The sequence below is a fragment of the Diabrotica undecimpunctata genome, chromosome 3 (genome assembly GCF_040954645.1).
Source record: "Diabrotica undecimpunctata isolate CICGRU chromosome 3, icDiaUnde3, whole genome shotgun sequence".
Taxonomy (NCBI): domain Eukaryota; kingdom Metazoa; phylum Arthropoda; class Insecta; order Coleoptera; family Chrysomelidae; genus Diabrotica; species Diabrotica undecimpunctata.
Window position 1 is genome coordinate 139,372,707 of NC_092805.1, and position 16,727 is coordinate 139,389,433.

Below are 16,727 nucleotides of genomic sequence, written 5' to 3' on the forward strand. Positions count from 1 at the left end.
TTTATTATTAGCGTCTTGGCGCCATTTTGTAAGATACTTTTAAATGGGACCATAAGGAAATTAATATATTATTTGAAAGCACTTGTTTAAATCATTAGGTCCCTGGATTTTTTTGATTCTTTGTGGCACAGTTTCAAAATCCCCACTAAATTGTGAAAATCTTAAAAAATTAACTATCGGTGAAAGAATAACTCTTTCTTCCCAGATGAATAACGTCACTAGTATCATATACATGCCAAAAAATCTTAATTTAAAAATAAAATCGACCTTTTTTGAGATTTATCTCCATACATATAAACATATACATAAAAGAAATTGAAAACAACAATTATTATATTTGTCCCTTTCATCTCTACGCCCATGACTACTATATGTACTAAATATTGAATGATAAATAAAATAGTTTGGAAAATTAAATAATGTAAAAAATTATCGAAACAATATTAAAAAAGATATGATTTTTTCATTCTTTCAAGTCACAAAAATCAGAACATAATAATTAAAAAAAAAAAAAATGATTCCCTCATTGGGATCGAACTCGCGGCTTCTGGTGCTAAATACCACGCCTTAACTTATTCGACCAGTAACCTTAAATATTAAGGTGGCTAATCAAAGTCATTATTTGACAAGAACATTAATAAGATGTCAGTTTTTTGGTTGTATTTTGTGTTTGTGTTTATTTATTTATTGTATTCCAAAAATGGAAAGGTTAATACGAATCATAGAAGTTCCAGGAAGAATATTTATTTGTAAAAGACTTTGGCCAAATGTATATATCTACCTAATTAATTTAAAATAATAATAATAATAATAAATATTAAATATATTTACAAAAGAAACATTTTTGTTCTCGATAGAGAAAGAAAAAAAAATATATCTTCTGTCTCTCTCTTACCTATATCTTACATATGTAATGATTTTGCAGATTTACTCCCGTACAAATTTCCAACATCGAACGCGCATATAGAAGTATAACTTCAACAAATAGAGTTCTATTTCCTACCGATTTATGATACTATAAAACAATATTTAACACAGTACGATCGAAAATAATTTGAAATATATACATAGAAAATGTCTGTATAAATATTTGGATATCAGTACTATAAATGTAAATGAACAAATTCGAACCTTTGAACTTTTCCATTCCCTACAAAAAAATCATTAAGAGCCTTCTATCTAAACGATATTTTCAATCGGCTCCAAATTGATTAGTGTCGCTGAACCTTGTTAAAAGTCCACCTGTCTGTAATTTATCCTGATGTAGACGTCGCTTGCAATAAAACAATTAATTACTGGCACAACAAAACATAAAACTCGGCAAGAACAATGGACAGACATGAACGTAGAACTGTTAGAGTTTCACAAGCTAAAATTATAGATAGTTAAAAATTGAAAGCTTTCTACACTATTTTCCTGCTAACTAATTATCTTTATACTTTGGTACATAAAATTATCTATAGGACTTTAAAACATCGTGACCTAAAATTAACATTTTAGTGTCGTTTTGTTAGTGACTTTAAAATTTTACTGACAAATTTTATTTACTCTTTTATCGATGAATACGTTTTTATTTCAACCAAAGCCAATACGATATATTAAGTTTTAAAATGTACTGGATTCAGAGAATCTTTATGTTTTATTTTTTTTTACGATGTACACACAACGCTGCGCATAACGCTAGTGTAGAAATTGTATGTAAAAGGATGCCTAAACTTATTTACTGGTTGAAAAACTAATTAAAACTTAGGATTTAATTCCCAATAATATCTTATAAATATACACTTACCCCACGAGATCGAACACTGACGTAATGGTTAGTAGTTATAATAATTATTGTTTAAATTATGGCTTCAAGGCAACAAACTGAATTTAAAATTTAAATATTCTGTCAACTATTTAAAAACGATAACAATATCATCATCATATTAAAACTCACAATCGTCAAAGCAATCAGGGTTTAGTCAAGTTAAATAAGACGATATTTACAAGTTCGGATCTATAGTAGACTTTCGAGCGAGCATCTTTACAAGATGCTCGCTCTTTAATTACCTTAAAAAAGCTTTATACAGAGGAAGAAGGAACGACGCCGCCAGATCCGGAAATACCAGAAATTATCACAAATGAAGAACTTAATATAAATGTACACAAAGTTCGTAAAATACTTGAAAAGCTCAAGAAGCGAAAGCAGCAGGTAAAGACAGGATACTAAACGAATTACTGAAATATTGTGGAGCGGCTATAACAGAAAAATTAACAAAATTAATAATATTATTACAAAACACAATAAAATACCGGAAGAACGAATAACGAGCAAATTAATTCTACTACTACTACTACTACTACTACTACTACTACTACTACTACTACTTCTTATCGGTTTATAACGTTCTCCGCCGTTTTCCAACTTCCAATCGCCACTTAGTCCGGTTGTTCCATAGGTCTTCTTCTATGACCCTCTCTCTCAGTTCTTTATCTATTCCTTCGCTGCAACTTTTTCTCGGTCTACCTCGTTTTCTCTTTCCTTCTGGTTGCCATTTTAATATCTCTTTTGGTATTCGTTGTTCATCCATTCTTTGTATGTGTCCGAACCACATTAACCGAACCACATTAAGTTATGTTAACAAAATATAGGCCAGCTTCATATTTATAAATCACTAAAAGTTTTATTTTTGGTCAACCACTAAAAGGAGTGGCAGTGAGAGCAGTGGCCTGAAACATGGAGATGCGCTGTCGCCTCTCCTCTTTAATATCATCCTGGAGAAATTAGTAAGAGCAGCACAACTGAAAACAGAATCACTGACAGTAAATGGACCGAAATTAATACTAGCATACGCAGATGACATAGACATTGTGGGAAACACAGTCACCAATGTGAAGTAGACTTTTAATAAATTGAAGGTAGAGTCAAAGAAAACTGGTTTAAAGGTAAACGAAGAGAAAATCAAATACATGTGCATCAACAGACAAAAGGGATGAGATAGAATAGGGCAAAATATTACAATAGACCCATATAACTTTGAAAGAGTGGAGATTTTTAAATATCTCGGAGCAACAATCACTGCAGATAACTATATCGCGAAAGATATTAAGGAAAGAATTCAGGCAGTAAACAGATCTATGTACAGCCTCCAGAATACTATTATATCTAAAAGCCTACCACGAACATCAAATAATAGAATATATAAAAGGTGATTACACCGGTGCTCATGTATGGGTGTGAGACGGGGACCCTGACCAAAGAAACTGAAAGAAAACTTAGATGTTTCGAGAGAAAAATTCTCAGAAGAATCTTTGGGCCTTATCACGACATTAATAGCAACCAATATTGAATGAGAACAAATGCTAAGATCAAGCAGATGTATAGAGCGAGCGATATAGTCCAAGAGATTAAATCCCAACGTCTGAGATGGGCTGGCAATGTCCATAGACTCCCTAATAACTGCCTTGCCAAGTTAATATGGGAGGAAGCCCCTACAGGAAAAAGGCCCTTAGGACGTCCACGAATGCGATCGAGACACAATATATGGTCAGATCTAAGAACAAAAGGGCTAACCACTGACCCAACTATTATGGACGACCGTTCAAGATGAAAGCAAGTTGTGCAGTCAGCCAAAACCCAACCCGGGTTGTAGTGCTACGAGAAGAAGAAGAAGTACATTTTTACTTTCTTTTGTATTTTCCCTAAGATTTATTTAAATATTTTATTTTTTTATATTTATTCTATAAATATTTTATAAATATTTTATTTTAATACATTTTAATACACAATATGTATTGTGTAAAATAAAATCTGGGCCTCACAGACCCCACCTAAGTGTTCATCTAATTTGCATGTACCCGACTACTCAAGAGTTAAGAACAAGATTACTGATAATTATGTATGAGTAAAATTTTGAAATTTAATCATATTTAAAATTAAACTAACATTTTGTTGAAGTGAACGTAGAATACATTATCGCTAAACAATTAAAAATACCTCTTAATAGTGAAAGCTAAATCAAATTTAAACAAGTTGAATTATTGACTAATAATGCACAACAAATTTTGGCCTACAAAAAATTACATTTTTACTTATTCAAAAAATGTTCAAACAACTTTATGCATACTTTAACGCATTCTATTACCCCTTTACCCAGTATTCAATAAAGTAATTAAAGCACCCTTCTTCTTAATTTGCGATTAACGCTTTCTCTTTAATCTCCGTCCACATCGAGCCCTGCTGCGTCCCCATTTCGACACCTCTGCGAACAATGGTCGCAGAAAATCCTGACTTAGTCCTGATGGGATTTAGTAACTCGTCCTTGCATTCTCTGCGGACTTCATATAACTCCTTTTTGCCACAAACGCTCGCGAAGGTTTTTACAGCGCAATTAGTGAAATGAAATGTTCATTGAAAAAGTTTTTGTGCTAGTATCGATCCAAAATTGGTTACCTAGAAAGGATCTAACAAGAGCTTAGGTAATTAATTTGTGGACGAGACCTTAAGCCAAATAGTTATACCGCCCTCTTTTTTGTGTAAGAGGCGTTTTAGAAAAAGTAGGTCTAATTCGTTTCTGACAACGATGGCACTTTAATTGGAACCTTTTTCGAAGACTGTAATTAATCACCGAACTTTTGCATGTTTTCGGTTTGTTTTCTTTGAAAATAACTCCAGTATTAACACATCAAATTAGAAAAAGTAGTTAAAAAATATAATCAAGTATATAGAAAACGCTCTTTTATGTTCAATACATTTAATCATTATGTTTGAAAAGTTACTTTAAAATCATCCCAGTTAGTTATTTATATTATACTTTCAATAAAATAAAAACTGAAAAATTTAATTTTACCAAATAACTTGATTTAGAAACATCAGTTTTTATACTTCTATGCAGAATATGCATAAATATTATTATTATCAGATTAAGCCATACGGCTCACACTCCCTCTAAGGGGAATATTCACTCATCCCAGATACCTACGGTATCAAAAGGATTGAGCTCTGGTGGGACTCTTTCCATGTTATCAAGTCCTAGGTGACTTGGTATGTCGGTGTATCTCCCAAAAATTTTCGTACGCATCTGGACGTCGAAAGTAACACAGCTTTCTGCATAATCTTATATAGATGTTGATTTAGACCCAGCTTTTTTATGTTTTCTAGAGGAGGCTCTTCGGGATGACTTCGGTGGTAGAAAGAATAATAGATATCGTCTGCGTACTTTCCATTCTCCATTGTCTCCTGATTTGTATTTCTAGATCTCTGTACTTGGCGATCTTTTCGTTGTATTTAACACGTAAATTATTGGTGTTGGGTATCGCCACATCAATAAGTGTTGTTTACCTAGTAATTTTATTAACTAGTATGAGATCGGGTCTATTATGGGCCACTGGTTGGTCTGTAAGCACAGTGCGGTCCCAGTATAGCTTGTAGTTGTCATTTTTAAGCATTTTATCAGGGACGTATTGATAATAAGGAAGATGGTCGGTTTGGAGAAGTCCCAGTTTGTCAGCTAGTTCTTGGTGAATAATCTTTCCTACTGAGTCATGACGTTCTTTATAATCAGTACCAACAAATGCCTGGCAGCCACCGGTAAGATGTTGGATGGTTTCTTGGGCTTGGCATCCATATCGGCATTTGTCATTTTGGACTTGAGGATCTTTAACAATATATTTCAGGTAATTTTTAGTTGGAATAACCTGATCCTGAATGGCCAGTAGGGAACCCTCAGTCTCGGGAAACGTCTTTCCTGATATCAACCAATAGTTCTTCGGGATGACTCCAGTGGTAGAAAGAATAATAGGTATCGTCTGGGTACTTTCCATTCTCCATTGTCTCCTTATTTGTATTTCTAGATCTCTGTACTTGGCGATCTTTTCGTTGTTCTTAACACGCAGATTATTGTTGTATTTAAATTATTATTATTATTATAGCCATATAATACCAATTATAAAGTTAAGTAAACATAAACAATTAAGTATATCATACAAAAGTTGAATTGTGAGACAATAAATAAATAAATAATGCTGTCCGAGAAAAAAAAATCCTATAAATAAAATAAACGGCTATCAAGTTTATTTGTAAAGATGTTAACACTAGTTGCCGATATGGTGTCTTGATAAAAATTGTTCCAGATATTAAAGATTCTATTTGGCAAGAAGTTCACCCTGGATCTTGCAGTAGTTTGTTCCCTCTTTAATTTATACCGATGGCCTCTTAATCTTTCGTCTTGATTCAAAGTGAATATGGTGCTTAGGTTCCCAAAATTATGTTTTAAAATACGGAAGGACATAATTAGATCACCTCGAAGACGTCGCTGATCGAATGTCGTAAGATAAACCATGGATAATCTATCTTCATAGTTAGGTCTTACACGGCCGTATGCCAGTCTTGTGGCTTTACGCTGAACATTTTCAAGTAAGATTTTATCTCGAATGAGATCTGGATTCCACACTGGTCCGGCAAACTCAAAAATAGGTCTAACGTATATTGAGTAAAGTTTACTAACAGAAGTTAGAGATATACGTGTAAAACATTTACGGATCAAAAAATATAATCAAGTATATAGAAAACGATTAGGTGAATTTAAATGGGGTATAATCATCAGATTCTCAGTGATTAGAATGACAAGACGACACAGTAAAGACAATAAAGTCGTGGATGTACTGTTGCCTATTTCGTTAACAACGTCTATTAATAGTAAATACTCTTTGAGAACATTTTGTACTATTTTTCTCTACTTCATATTTTTTCTAAATCATTGTTTCTGAAACGGTCAGCCAGTACTTACAGGACTGTGATTCTTTTAACGATCAGTTAAATTATGCTTTTTAGTTTATCTCCTTTGCTTCTTGTCATGGCATCTCTCTTCGAAGGTTGGAGATCCAAATGGCAATTGTAGTTTTGGAAACTGCTGAGAAAGAAAGAAAGATTTTGAGAACGATTTCCGAAGTGGAGATTGAAACGTCAATAAACGTACTTTAACCTTTAATTGTAGCTTATTCCCATTTAAATAGTAATTACTCTTAAAGGTACTTTCTTCCTCTTAAGTTCCTAGCTTTAGTAGTATGGGGTTGTGATCTGTTGTTCCTTTATTTAAGGTTTGTATTTCCGTTCGAAATCCTAGGTTTTTAGCAACTACTATGTCTCTATGCATAGGTAGTCTATTTCCAGGATAATGGGTTGTGTTGATGGGGCCCGTCGCCACGGTATCTTCGTTGTTTTCTATGTAGTGGTTTAGCAGTCTTCCGTTTCTAAGAAGAAGAAGAAGAAGTAAGATCATTAGAAAAGATTTTATTAACATTTAATAAAACTGCTTAACATTTTGAAACTAATTAATTATATTAGGTGTTAAGTTTTATTAGGTGTTAAATTTACTTACTTTAGAGTGGCTATATTGTCGACACCATGTTGGTAATAGCAGTATTTTTCTAATTACGCCATAAACATTTTACTTTTATTAATTTTTTAAAATTTTAAAATGAATGTGTAATATCTAAATACCCCATTAAACCTGTAATAATAGCTACTTTTTAAAAAACTTGAATTTGGTCCCAAATACAGAAAAGAGATCTTAAGGTGGCCATATCGCCTGTACATGCTTATGTTATTTAATAGTAGTTTTAAAAATTTTATAAACTTAAACGTCTGCCTTGCGTTTATGAAAACTTCTTTCATTCGGCAATTACCCAATTTATTAACTTACCAACATCATACTTCAACTACCTAACAAAATAATTGCTTCTGCAATGTAGTTAGGATTTTTCTTTCTTATATTTAATAATATTAAGAAGTTTTCAACAAAATTATGTTTGTTATAGAACAGACGTTTAATGGTGGATTCTGGACTATTACGTGATGAACACATCTCCCGGTAGATAGAGAAAACGAGCTCCAACTTCACGTCAGACTTATCTACAATGATAGGTAAGACGAACAAAAGCCTTTTTGTTTGTTTTAGGTGTAGGTTTCTTAAAGCGAGATTGGATTATATGAGTATAACTTTGTTTCGTGGAAAGTTTCTCTTCTTGGAACAATACGGGAGCTTTAATATACTTGCAATGTGGATTTTATGTATTGATTTTATGAAAGTATTAGACAGCGTTAAATAATAATAGCTATACTAAGTACGGAAACACAATATGTGTAGTGTATACAGTAAAAAATATTTGTTTACTCGTTTTTCTCTTAAACGGACTATTTAATCCATTTTACATTTCGCATTAGAAGACAGAAATAGTTTGCCACTCATTATTTTAACTAATTGCCACTCATTATCTTAAATAGTAATATAAACATATTTAAATCTGGTGATCTTAATTTTTTCAATATGTCTTGGCCACCTATCCCATTCATGAGTACGCTATTTTTTAGGAGATCTAATGAGTTTGTAGATGACTTTCATTTACATAAAATAAACTAAACAAGTTAAAAACCCCTTTTATTCATCTATTTGATTTATTTTCTATATGTAATAGACTCCATACTATATCTTAGTCTTTAATAATTAGTAAAGCCACATCTTACAAATATCAAATTTTAAAAATATGAGGTATGCTAGTAGAAAATTAACAGATTTTATAATGATTTTTGAAAACACAGTGATAGATCTGAAGAAAACTGGTGGAAAAATTGAAGAACCCGAAATTGTTTCACAATTGTTAGCTGCTATGCCGGAGTCATATGAGGTAAAGTACATTCATTAAGCAAATTCCCATCAGTAAATATGAGCACGTGTTGATATTCGCCATCTCATTCGTCAACAGGCTATTAAATATAATTTATTGCCTTAAGCCACACATATTCTCATGTTACAGATCCAAACTTGCCAGCATGTTTAAATTCAAATTGTATCGTGTTGATTTTTAAGTTAATATATTGTGTTATATTTATGTTATTAGTTATTGTTAAGTTATTTACTGGTCGTGTTATTTTTTATTACAAATAATTGTGATATAATTATTAAATTTCGAGAAATTCTTACACTAACAGTTTCAAAAGTAAATATTTTTAAAAATCATATGATACATAGATCGTATATCAGTACGACCCTGTTTGGCTTACACGTGGTTCTATTTACGATTGGGAATTTGTAAAATGAATAGGGTATAACAGTCACAGTAATTAACATTATATTCAGTCAACTAGATCCAACGAGAATTAATTTTAATATGGTGAAAAATAAACTCTTACAGAAAGAATCTCGTCAAGGAAATTCTCATAAAATTAATAAAGAATCCACAGCAGTTTTCTTTGCTAATAAGAATCGATATCATTATGGACGTCAACAGAATTCCCAACAGGTCACACATGGTTCTGGAAATCATAGTAGAGAAGGACGATGGAATGATGGAGGCATCGAGCAAAACGACAAGAGAAGGAATGTAAAGGTAGTGGGGGCAAAAATATTGTTAGACAGGAAGTACCATCTTGAGAGGCCACATTAAACAAGGAAAGAGAGTCTCTTTTCTTCTTTAAGAAATCAAATTTAGTTGGGTTATATTATTGCTGATGTTAATGTTTGTCCAAACTGTCACATGAAATCTTATTTATATTTTTTATTGAAGTTTTTTAACAAATATTTCTCATTTTAGACTATTATCGTTATTATTTAATTAAAATTTTATTGTGTTCTAGTGTTAAACAAAGTATTTTAAGTGTTTGGAACTTTTTTAGGTGTTTGTAATATCTTTTAAATATATATAGTTTTTCGAATATAAAATATATTATAAAAACTTATCACCATGGTAAGCTGTATTGCTTGTGGCCTTTCCCACAAAACAAGAAAGGAGAAAAAAGATCTTTTCATAGGTAAGTATTTGTTGAAATTAATTATTAAAATTTAAAAATAAAAATTATTGGCTTGTTGACCAGAGTCACTACACTTCAAACCAGTGGCGTAACGAAAATTTCTTGTATTAACTGTGCCTTAAGTGTGAAATTTATGTAACTGAGTGTTTCAATAGAAGGTAGAAAATCTAAAATTTATTATGTATAGATTGTACCTACTATATAAAACATTTAAATTTTTAGGTTTCCCAAGAATGATACCTAAAGGAAAATGTGGGCTAATTTTGATGGAAAAACGGAGATGGATGTAAAGACATTTTCATATTTCTGTTCAGATCATTTTACGAAGGAGGATTTTGACATGTCATCATTTTCAAAATCAAGGTTGAAGCCTGGTGCCATTCCTAGTAAAATTATTGTTAGACAAGGATATGTAAGTTTATTTGCATTATGTTTATTTTAATTTTGTCCAAAGCTTATTAGGAATATAAGATAAGGTGTTTATATGCTGTTTTATAATTATGTATGCCAAGAATTGGTGAATTTGATGTAGCTTATGATCCCAATGAAATTCGATTTGACTCGGACATATTACACAATTCAACAGAAAATCCATCCACTTCCAATGATACCCCCCTGGTAAGTCAATGCAACACAATGAGTGTACTTTGCAAAAATATGGCATAACATAAATAAGGTACAATATATTTATTTGCGTACTCATTCACTGACATTTTGATCTCTATAGACAGAGACTGTTTCCAAACATACATACATAAGAAGGTATATTTATTTAAAAAAAAAATGTAGAAAATTAAAAGGGTGAAGGGTACCAACTTACCAAGCTTATTTCATGCCTATGCTCGTAGGCATCGTAAAAGAGCTATCAAAAAAAAATTATTTAATGAAGACCAAGTCCATACAATTATGGAACAATTTGGACCAAATAAACAATTAATTAATCGTTTATTTAATAAAACTACAAAACAAACAGTATTTAGGGAATATTCTCCTGAAATTAGAAAGTTTGTTCTTACTTTACATTTTTATTCTGCCGCTGCATATCAATACCTAAGGAAACGGTTTTTAATTGTTTACCACATGTAAAAACTTTATCAAAATGGTATAGTTTACTTAATGCTGAACCAGGATTCACTACAGAGGTTTTGAATTTGTTAAAATGTAAAGTCCAAAGTAGCGATAAAAAAATTGTCTGTTCCCTTGTGATGGATGAAGTGAATATCCGAGAAAAAATTGATTACTTCAATGACAAATATTATAGTTATGTTGATTTCGGAGCAGAACGTGATAAAAGTTGTGACATCACCAATAAATTATTAGTGTTTCTTATAACTGCTATTAATGAGTCATGTAAAATTGCAGTTCGATATTTTTTTATACATACTTTAACAGGAAAACAAAAATCTGAACTTGTACAACAGTGTTTGTCTAATTTGCATGAATTTGGTCTAGTTATAATAAATAACCAGATGGTCGTAACTTTTGATGGTTGTTCCACAAATCAAACAAAGGCCAACATTTTAGGGTGTAATCTGAATATTTTTAATTTAAAAACAAATAGGGTAAAGGTTACAGTGATTGGCCACTTAAGCATTGGAGTTTGATAAATGTGTAAGGCATTAATTTGTATTAAAAACCATATATTTAAATAATACACTAAATATTACACTAAAGTATCCTCTTTATGACTCCGTATGTCATTTATTGTTTTAAAATGTTTAATATTTATAAAAAAGTTTTATTCTTGCAAAAGCAGATTTTATAGTGATTGGCCTAATTCTGATAATGATTGGCATAGTAAGTAGATAGTAATTGGCCACCAGTAAGAGGCTAAGTTATCCTAGGTACATATTTTTCTTATTTATGTATCCTACTTGCGTTATTTTAATTTTGGTTAAAAAAACTAAAAAACCATTAAAAATTATGTATAATTTTAGTGATCAAAGACGAATTTGGTTTCAAAAATGTTTAATAAATGCCAGAAATTACAAACCAATTACAATGTTATCTTATCAAAACCAACGTTACACAAAAAGTTCTCCATTTCGGAGGATAACATCTTATTTTTGGAAATACATTTTATATGGTATGTTCTGGATTGGAATTTGAACATTTTACTCCATATTGACTACGTGTTATATTATTAACACACGTATAGCACAGCCCAGTGTATATAGTTTTGTTCTTAAATGGATTAGGAGCAGATGGTGTAATAATAACCATATTCGCGTTAATGATTCCATCTTGACTGTTGTCACTAAACAGTTTTATTTTTGTTTTTTCTGGCACAACAATCAGACAACTTTGGATGTTTTCAGGGCTATCTTAGAAGTCCATTTTTGGCAAGGTTTCCGTTACGTTGAGTAAAGGATCACCATCGTCTGCGTGTACTACTTTAGATACTTCCTTGGTTGCACAGCTATTAACACTTACATTTGGAGAATATTTCATATTGTGATTATTGGTTTCTATATCACCTGCTGTGCTTGTTACGGCTTCTGAATCTGTATTATTTTTAAAAACAAGTTTAACGTTAGTATTGTTTGGTGATCTTTCTGTATAATTATGTTTAGGGTTTCTTTTTGTTGCTGCTTTTTTTTATTCATTTGTTTTCCTTTTAGTTCTTTGTTGTTCAACCTTTCAGTCTTACGTTTCTCCTTTTTCATCTGCAGTTCTTTTTTTATAGCCATTTTTTTAATTGCCTTTTTCCTAACGCAGGGAGTCAGAACAAATGGTAGTTTCTCCGTCTCTCTTTTTCCTTTCCTTTCAGGAGTTTTCGGTCAAATAACATAATCGCTGATTGATGAAGACGACTTATTTAATAAGACGTGTTCAGAGGCGAGCGATGAAGTGCTAGGCATTTGGTTGTCGAAGCTAGTATTTTCTTCTATTAGAATAGGAATATTTTCAATGTCAAACATTTGCTCATTTACGATAATTCCCGAAGTATGCTTAATAAAACCCTCATTTTTTTCATCCTGTAAATTTCTGATTTCAAGAGTTAATTCTGGCTCACCGATTTCAGATTGGATCGTCCCATGGAATTGGACTTGCCTCCAAAAATTCTTTATAAACATAATACAACGTCAAAAAATCGGAAATATGTGCATCACTTTCAACAAAATTTTTAAGCCTTTTCATTTTTTTCCTCTCCAACAATCTTTTTAAATGTTTCGAATGTAATTTTACTGACTTCCGTGTCTCTATCTTGTTCTTTTGCCTTGCCAGTGCATTTGGAATATTCAATTGCGGATACATTCCAAGGGAAAAGCCCACAGGCACGAAAACCATTTCTAATATTTTCTGGTTTTATATTATCAACCACTGTTTGTAAAACTGCAGCAAAATTGTCCTTTGTTACAACTTCAGTAGGGTGCTCTCTTCGAAACTTTAATACGGCACTTTTCCATCCTTCTTTTAAGGGCTTAAAGACGGACACATATGCAGGTTGTAAGATTCGAGTCGAGTTAGGGTACAGAGCAATTAGAATTATCTGTAGCTTTGTGCATAATTCGCTTACTTCATAGGTTAAATGTGTGCTGTGACCATCGACGAACAAGGCTATTGAAAATTTGATGTTATTTTTGCTTAAGTAAGCATAAAGAATGTTTCCTATATATTCGTAGAACAGCTGATTTTTCATCCAACCGTTATCACTGCATCCAATTCCCCAGGTGTCAGGTACAGATTTAACAATTTCAGCTGGCAGTCTTTTGTAAGCATAGATAATCATAGGTGGGGTCACAACACCACAAGCTAAAAATGTAAACATCACTGTAATATTGTTTTTTGAATGATGTTGTATTTCATAAACGTTTTTCGCTCCTCTTGGTGCAAGAACTTTTTTGTTCTTTGGGCAAAGCCAAAAAAAGGTTTCGTCTCCATTGTAGATTCTGCTGGGATCTTCACGAATCTCAAATAACTGTTTTTCCTTTAAATCGTCTTCTACATTAGTAAACCAGTTTTTTATGTCTACTTCGGCTACAACTGAGCTAGCTGCTGTTATTCCTTCTGCGGTTCTTAGAGTTATATTTGGGTGACGTTTTAGGAAGGAGTGATACCATTCTCTTCCTGGATGGTTATCTTTAAACGGATTTTCTCTAGGGGCTGCGTCAAGGAAATATTTCACAGAAGCTTGAATGTCTTCCATTCTACGAGGAAATCCTTTTTTGTATGAGGTAAAAATCCATCTTTCTAGAACTGCTTCTTCTTCTAAAGTTAATACTGGGTGAGGTCCAAGAGAAACTTTATTATTAAATCTGACACTTGACCGGAACTGAAGTGTTGCTCGAGGAATCTGATATAACTTGGAAGCTTCTCTTTGACTCATACCATTTTCAATAGACTCTAAAGCCTTAATTATATCTTCTTCTTTATATTTTTTTGGTAAGAAACACCTTCACAGACCTTTGGCATGTTATAACTGAAAAAAAAAAGGATTGCGATAGTAATTGACCACATTAAAATATAGTCATTAGCCTACGGCCAACGACTGTTTACTCTTAGAATATTTAAAGGTAACAATAAGAATAATGTAATTTAGAGTGCCCATTTTTATGGAAAACAAATTATATCTGAAAATTTATTTTAGAAATTTATCACAGTAATTGGCCGGCCAACCAACTGTTTATATACCTAAATTATTGATATAGTTATTGGCATAATAAATTGGCGCGTTTTTTGTTATCTAAAATTTGGGGCCTAAAATTTGATCAGTTAGAACCTTAGTTTAATATATCATGCTAAATTATATCTATATCTTTAACGATTAACTTTATAATAGATCAAAAACAAGTGTACAATCCTTAAGAAATTCGTAAGATTTTACCTGTGAACAACTAAACTGGTGACAGCAAGAAGTAACCACACTCTTTAAGCACTTTATTGTGACTGTAGCCAGACGAAATTTTAGGTGAACATTAAGCGACGTTGTCAAAATTATACTGTATATTTGATTTATTTCAGTAACAGCAGAGATTCTTAATATTTATAAATTTATGTTAACATGGCCAATCACTATAGCATGGCCAACGACTGTATCATTTACCCTATTAATAGCGTAGGAGATACTTTTATTTTACCAGATCCATCACATATGATCAAATTAGTGTTTAATATTTTTGGCGAAAGAAAAATTATTATAGATGGAGATGGAAATGAAATTAACTTTTATTACTTAGAACAACTTTTTAATTTACAAGACAGTGAAGGTTTTTGTCTTGCAAATAAAATAAAAAAAAACACATAAATTACTTTCGACAAAAGATGAAAGTGAAGTTGGCTACCCAGCTTCTCAGCCGATCAGTTGCTGATGCTCTCGAATATTGTACGGACAAAATTTACCAGTTTTTCAAAATTGCATAGCTACTATAAAATTTATTAGTATTATGAATAATGCCTTTGATATTGTAAATTCGAGAAGACTATCAGCTTTTCATTATAAAAAGGCTCTTTGTGAAAATAATATAAAGCAAATAGAAGACTTTGCTATCACGTTTTCTTCATATATAGATAAGGTATATTTTTCGAATGGAGAACGTATACTGAGTTCTAACAGGAAAATGGGTTTATATTTTTCGAATGGAGAACGCATACTGAGTTCTAACAGTAAAATGGTTTTATTGGGACTAGCAGCTGGATTTAAAACCATTATCAATATTTATTATACCTATATTGTAGGTCCCAATCCTATATTAAAATTTTTACCTGTTTATAAATGTAGTCAGGATCACCTTGAACTTTCTTTTGGATTAGTTAGGAGAGGGTTGGGAAATAATAATAATCAAAGTTGTCTTCAGTTCAAAACTATATATAAGAAATTGCTGGTTAATTCTGAAATAAGAGATAGTGGTCTAGGTAACTGTGTTCATTTAAGTGAAATAAATATTCTTAAGTGTCCCTATAAAGAACTAGTAGATATTATAAATAAAAGTAATGTAATATAAAACACTGTTAACAAAGACACTGTAGATAATTGTTTTGCTGAAGACGATTATAGTTTTTTGGGAACAAAGTGTCAAATATATAGCTGGATTTGTCTTAAAAAAATTATGTAGGCAATTAAAATGTGAAATTTGGGTCTCTGCCTTATTTGGTCACAAAAATAATTTTTTAAATAGTTTTATAGTTTTTAAAGATCGTGGAGGATTAACCTACCCCTCCAGCGACGTAATTTTAATTGTTTTCGTGTTGAAGCTATTCTAAAACAAGAACAAAAAAAACTAAATACCCTCGTATTGATAAACAGCTTGTTAGTATACAAGTTTTAAAATACTTTTATAATAAAAGCATTCTGTGCAATTAAAAATCATTGCTTTGATAACAGTCCTGTGGAAAACCACATAATGCTGTTGATCAAAGCAATAATTAATTATTATTGTGACATCAGAATAAGATTTGCATGTAAAAATATTTCCCCAGCTGATAAAATTAGAAGTGAGTATACCAAACTTATACAATTTAAAGGACAGTAGTGTATCAATATTTCTTAAAATTATGATCTAATTATTACTTTTAAGTCACAAATAAATATCTCCTCTTACATTGTTATTATGTTGTAGTGTGTCACAAGTAAAGACAATAATTAATTACTACTGTGACATCAGAATAAGATTTGCAGGCAAAATATTTCCCCCGTTGAAAATTTCCTTGATTTAAGAAATAATCAACATTTTGTCAAACGTGTTATGAATTCTAATTTCATGAGTTTTTATTTCTTGCGCTAGCTGTTTGATTGTATAATTTAATTAATACTGTATCAAACACTGTAACAATTAACGGTTACAGTAGAGGTTATCACTTTTTAAAATAAAGAAATTAAAAGTTTTTCGTTTGTTCTGTATTTTATTTTAACTGGCAACAATGTTGGACGTAAATTAGTCGATAATTTAAAAGCGAATATATTTATACGGATGTAAAATATTTACAAATTGACTCA

The 16,727-nt window shown here is 31.5% G+C and overlaps 1 protein-coding gene across 1 annotated transcript; it reads right to left on the bottom strand.

Moving 5' to 3' along the window:
* Positions 1–12,917: 12,917 nt before the first annotated feature.
* LOC140436065 (uncharacterized) lies at positions 12,918–14,120 on the bottom strand. The gene has a single exon (XM_072524774.1). The coding sequence runs from the start codon at positions 14,118–14,120 to the stop codon at positions 12,918–12,920; it is 1,203 nt and encodes a 400-aa protein (XP_072380875.1).
* Positions 14,121–16,727: the final 2,607 nt, after the last annotated feature.